This window comes from Lutjanus erythropterus, chromosome 7, assembly GCF_056507025.1.
Source record: "Lutjanus erythropterus isolate fLutEry1 chromosome 7, fLutEry1.hap2, whole genome shotgun sequence".
Classification (NCBI taxonomy): Eukaryota; Metazoa; Chordata; class Actinopteri; order Lutjaniformes; family Lutjanidae; genus Lutjanus; species Lutjanus erythropterus.
The window spans coordinates 42,632,645-42,637,644 of record NC_139323.1 but is presented as its reverse complement, the minus strand read 5'-3'; the positions used below and the strand labels follow the sequence as shown (position 1 = coordinate 42,637,644).

Genomic DNA, 5,000 nt, shown 5'->3' with positions numbered 1-5,000 from the left:
CGACGTGACCATCACAGGTGAGTCTGCAGGTGAGAATCTGCTCTGATCAAACTGAGTTTATCTGATGTTTGACACCATTTGATGTTTTGATTGGCTCGAATCAGCTGATGATGATGATGATAATTGATAATTGATCATGATAATAATCATTAGTTGCAGCCCTACAGAGACGTTTTCTTCAGTGTGTGTCGATCGGCTCATCTCTCATCTCTCTGCAGAACCACAATCATTTTACAAACAGAAATAGTTTAAAATGAAATGTGGAAGAATTATTTCAGGAGAAACTCTGACTGTGATGAAGGTGGAACATTTAAAGAAAAAAAGGGTGGAGGTCGTGACGCTGATCCACAGTCCAACTCTGATCAAAATCTGTATATCTGCATAAATAAATCCTATAAAATCAATAATTAATCATTTATCAGCAACTATTCTGATAATCAATTAATTGTTTTGACAGTTTTATGCTCCAGCTTCTCAAACGAGACGATTTGATGCTTTTTATGTTTTGGTTTGATTAAAGGAACAGTACGAATAATATTTGAGGTTATAATGAACTTTTTTACTGTTTACTGAGAGAAAAAAAAAACTGAAGTAAAGAAAAGAAAGAGCTGCAGTAAAAAAGTTTTGATAATTAGTCATGAAATCATCCTGAAATGATGATATTATAAGAGATTAGAGAAATACATTTATCATCAAAAAATAAAATAAAAACAATATCAGGACTCAACTCTTCAAACAAAAAGTTTATTTTCTCAAAGTGTAACTGTTGATTAAAAATATTTAACATTATATTTCTCTGAACCTCCGTCTCTATCTGAACATATTGATTTCACATCATGTTTTTCCTCAAATTAACTTTAAAAATAGCTTTTTTGAAGTTTTATATAAGATCATTATAATAATGACAAACTATTTCTACAACACTCACAAAACAATGAAAAAATGAAAATTAAAAAACACATGAAAACAGAGCAGAGCTTTGAGATGAAAAGATAAAACAATGAAATGTGTCAAACATGAAGGAGCTTGTTTGAATGTAGCTGCCACCAGTTTGATGAATCTTCAGTGACTGCAGCTCCACTTTCATCCACAAGATGGCAGAATTTAACAACTGATCACCTCCATCACAAGAATCCTTGAGAACAAACAACCTGACTGAAATCTGCTTCAACTGAAGAACAACTTCTAGAAATTTCATTTATACAAAAATATGAAAGATTCACTAACATTTATTTATTTTCAGCCTTTATCTCATGATAAGAGAATAAAAATTGAGCTCTGTTTATCTCTGTCTCATCTAACAGTCCAGACTGAACACAGAGAAGTTCAAGGTCTGAATATTCTCACACACACAGATTCAGTGTGTTTCACACTCGCTCAGATGACGTTCTGCAGGTTGTTGCAGCGTAGTGACTTCACAGACAAGCAGACTGAAGATTGACGTGTACACAGAACATCCGTACAGAACCTTCATGTACATCCTCTGATGACGACGTGGAAATTATGACTAACTTCACATCAGAAATGTGCAGCACTTGACATCAGGTTTTTTTCTGGTACATGAGGCATTTCATACCTAAAATGAGTGCAGGTCATTTGTGATATAAGGTGAGTGAGGACTTCTGGGAATAAAAATCAGTGTGAGCCATTTGGAAGTAAACTGATCACGGAGTATTCGGGACATAAAGTGAGTGTGTGTCATGTTGGAACTGAAACGAACACAGTCTGGTTGGGAACTGAAATGAGTGGAACTGAAACGAGCCCAGGGGTTCAGGATCTAAAATGAGCTTGGTGCGTTCAGGGCCAAAAATGAGTGTTGGTGAAAGTGGTGTACCAGATGCATCTGTTTCTCGTACAAGAGCTGTGTCTCTGCTCCATATAGGAACTGCTTCGTGTACCTTTAGCCCCACGCAGAGGTGGAGTGCCGTCCTCCAAAACGTCGAAAGGAAGGTGGTCAAACGAGGCGTTAGCTTTGGACAGGTGGTTGTCCGGGTCTTTGCTGGTTGTAGCAGTATTGGACATGACTTAATTTTTGATGCATTGATTTGGAAGTTTATTTCAGCAAATGTCCTGAGTTTCGAATAGAAGACTTCCATTTTCCTGTATTTCTTGGATCTGTCCATAAATGTCCCACTCTGTTCTGTCCACTCAGATTTTTGCCACTGTATAAATATCACATGTGGTCGGGGTGTCATGATTCTCCAAACGAAGGAGCAGTTTGACTTTGGATGTTAAGGTTAATTACATTTTGCAATTTTTAATTTTTTTAGCACTGACAGTTGGCACAAACAGTTTGCTAAAGGCGGTACTTCTACAGTTCTTCTACAGTACATCGCAGTGTACTTTGGAGTCAATCCAATTTACATACCAACATTTGTTTTTGTAATAAAATCATTTGATTATGGGGTTTGGTGGAGGTGTGCAGACTCTAACTGCTCTCTATATTTTGACTCTTTTGTTGACTGAGAGAAAACAGCAGGTTTGTATCTAATGCTTTGAGCACCAGTTGCTGTTGAGGAACAGGATCATGTTGAGGTTTTCTGGCTCGATTAAGCTCCTCAGGTTGCAGAACCGATCACCTGCACTGGAGAAGGCTCTCTCTAAGCGCACAGCAGTGGAGACGACACCAAGTTTCTTCAGAGCAAGTCTGCTTAGTTCACCAAAGTGATCCCTTCCTGTGATCCTCCACCAGGCCAAAGGGTTTGCCCCCTCTGAAGTAGGTTCGTAGGCCATGTACCTTTGCAGAAGGTTATTCAGTTCAGCACCAGAAGAGGCAGCTGAGTCTGCTGCGAGCTCCATCTTTATTTTCTCCATTGCTTCTTTTTTGTTTTGGTCTCCCAGCTGGTTTTTGAATCTGGGGTCGAGGAACGTGATGGAAGCCAGTAAGTGGTTGTTGACGTTACCAAATTTCTTTTCACATTTTGCCAGTAATACCTGGGCAACTTCATTGTTTCTTATTTCTTTTCTAAGATCTTCCATGAGTCTGGTCAGCAGCGGCAGCATCGCTGAAAGGATCTCGAATCCCTCTTTCTTCATCATGGACGTGGCCTTCCTCAGTGGTTCCAGCGCCGAAATGATCTTCTTAATTTTCAATTTATCGTTTTCATTGAGAATTAAATCGGTCTTGCCTCTGTCGTCGAACACCATCACCATGGTGTTGTACTGCTGCATCAGTCGCTGAAGCATCTCCAGCCAAGGAAGCCATCTGTCCCCAGAGTACATGATCAGCTCCTCCTGTTCCACCCTCAGATCTTTCTGAATCTCTTTGAGCTTCCTCTCAGCTTCAGAATCGTTCTGAAAGAACCTGACGATGTTCTGGCACTTTCTGAGGACATTGGACAGCTCATCGTCGCTCACCAGATCCTTGAATAGCACATTCAAGGTGTCAGCAAAACAAGGCATGTGTGTCCATTTTGCTTTAACATTTTTCAGTTGTGGCATGCCGGCTCTGACCACACTGTGGACCTTCTCTTTTATGCCCCAAGCCTCCATCACAGCTGTGAGCTGATTTTGAATGTTGGCTGGAGATTCGTCTCCGAAGAGGTTGGTAGTTTTGAGCACGTAGGACTTGAGATTCCCGTAGACGTCCACGAAATGGCAACCCACCGTCAGATAGGAGTCTTCAGCTCTCGAATGCCACAACTCACACGTCAGCACGATGTCATCAGCAGAGTTCAAGATCGATCGCAACTTGTTTTTCTCCTCATTGTAGACTCTGAGAAACTGTGAGCGGATCTCATGTTTGGTAGGAATTTCAAGAGTGGGGCTTAATGCTTTGACAAAATCCTGAAAGTTCGCATCTTCTGTGGTTTCCAAGGGCTGCAGAGTCGATACGATCATCTTCAACAGACGTCTTTTAGGTGTTAGGAGGCCTATTTCATGAGATCCTGCTGTGGAAGGAAAGAAAACTTCAAGTTCAGGATACATCATTTAAAAGGATAGTCTTCATGTCCATGTCAATGTTGATGGACTCATACACTCTTCATCTGTAACAATCAGTGGGGCCTAATGTTGGAGCTTCAGGCAGGTGGGTCATAAATCTACTTGCCCCAAATCAAATTTTACTTGCCCCTATTCAAATTGTTTCATTTATTAGCAATTTGCGATTAATACCTTCAATAAGCCATGTTGGCACGCTCCTGTGTATGAAGGTCAGTCCTGTTCTTCTGTTGACGAGCGATGGCGCCGGAGTACGCGGTGTGTTTTTTGATCTGTTGTGGTCATCAGTTCTATAATTATCTGACTTTCCTCAGACTTATGTTTTATACAAACACCATATTTTGTTGTTTTATCATCAAGAACATTGTAATCAGAAAACCCTGAAATGATGATATTATTTTTATCGCCCAGACTCTGGTTAGTATCACATCCAGAGTACAAGTTACTGCAGTACAAGTACAGATACTCAAGTAACTGATTCAACTTCAGGTTCAAGTTCAGGCTCTGAAATGTCTTCAGAGTATAAAAGTAAAATCATGTCCTCTGAAGGACATTTCTGCTGATCGTTTCTGTCCAAAGACAACTGATCCTCAGCTTTTGTCTCCGTCTTGTCTGTTGTTGCATCGTCTTCATCTTGTCACGTCTTTGTCTTTTTTGTTGTTTCAACTTTTATTGTCTTTTTCATCTTGTTACGTCTTTTATGTTGTTGTTGTCATTACAACATTTTTGCTTCATTACTTCTGTTATGTTATTTTGTCTTTTAGGTCAGTTTGTCGTCACATCTTCTGTTGTTTTTGTCTTGTTTGTCTTTTGTCCTTTTTGTCTTGCTGCTTTCGTCTTGTATGTTTTTCTATCTTATGTCATTTTTGTCTTTGTAAGTTATTTTTGTTTTGTTTTTGTCATTACATCTTTTACAACATTTCTGATTTGCTGTGTTGTTTACGTAGGCTTGTCTTGTTACGTTATTTTCATCTTGTTGCATCTTTTACTTTTTTTCTACATTTCAATCATTTTTGTCTCACCATAACTTTTGTGGTTTTTGTTTTGTTTAGTGCTGTCAA

General features: G+C 39.3%; 1 protein-coding gene across 1 annotated transcript; it reads right to left on the bottom strand.

The window, feature by feature from the left end:
• Positions 1 to 1,549: 1,549 nt before the first annotated feature.
• LOC146324494 (E3 SUMO-protein ligase ZBED1) lies at positions 1,550 to 4,335 on the bottom strand. Its single transcript, XM_084722345.1, has one exon. The coding sequence runs from the start codon at positions 3,928 to 3,930 to the stop codon at positions 2,488 to 2,490; it is 1,443 nt and encodes a 480-aa protein (XP_084578471.1). The 5' UTR covers positions 3,931 to 4,335; the 3' UTR covers positions 1,550 to 2,487.
• Between the last annotated feature and the right edge of the window lie 665 nt (positions 4,336 to 5,000).

Coding starts and splice junctions, on each gene's coding strand:
- LOC146324494 (XM_084722345.1), bottom strand. CDS start 3,930: ATGATGTATCCTGAACTTGAAGTTTTCTTTCCTTCCACAGCAGGATCT.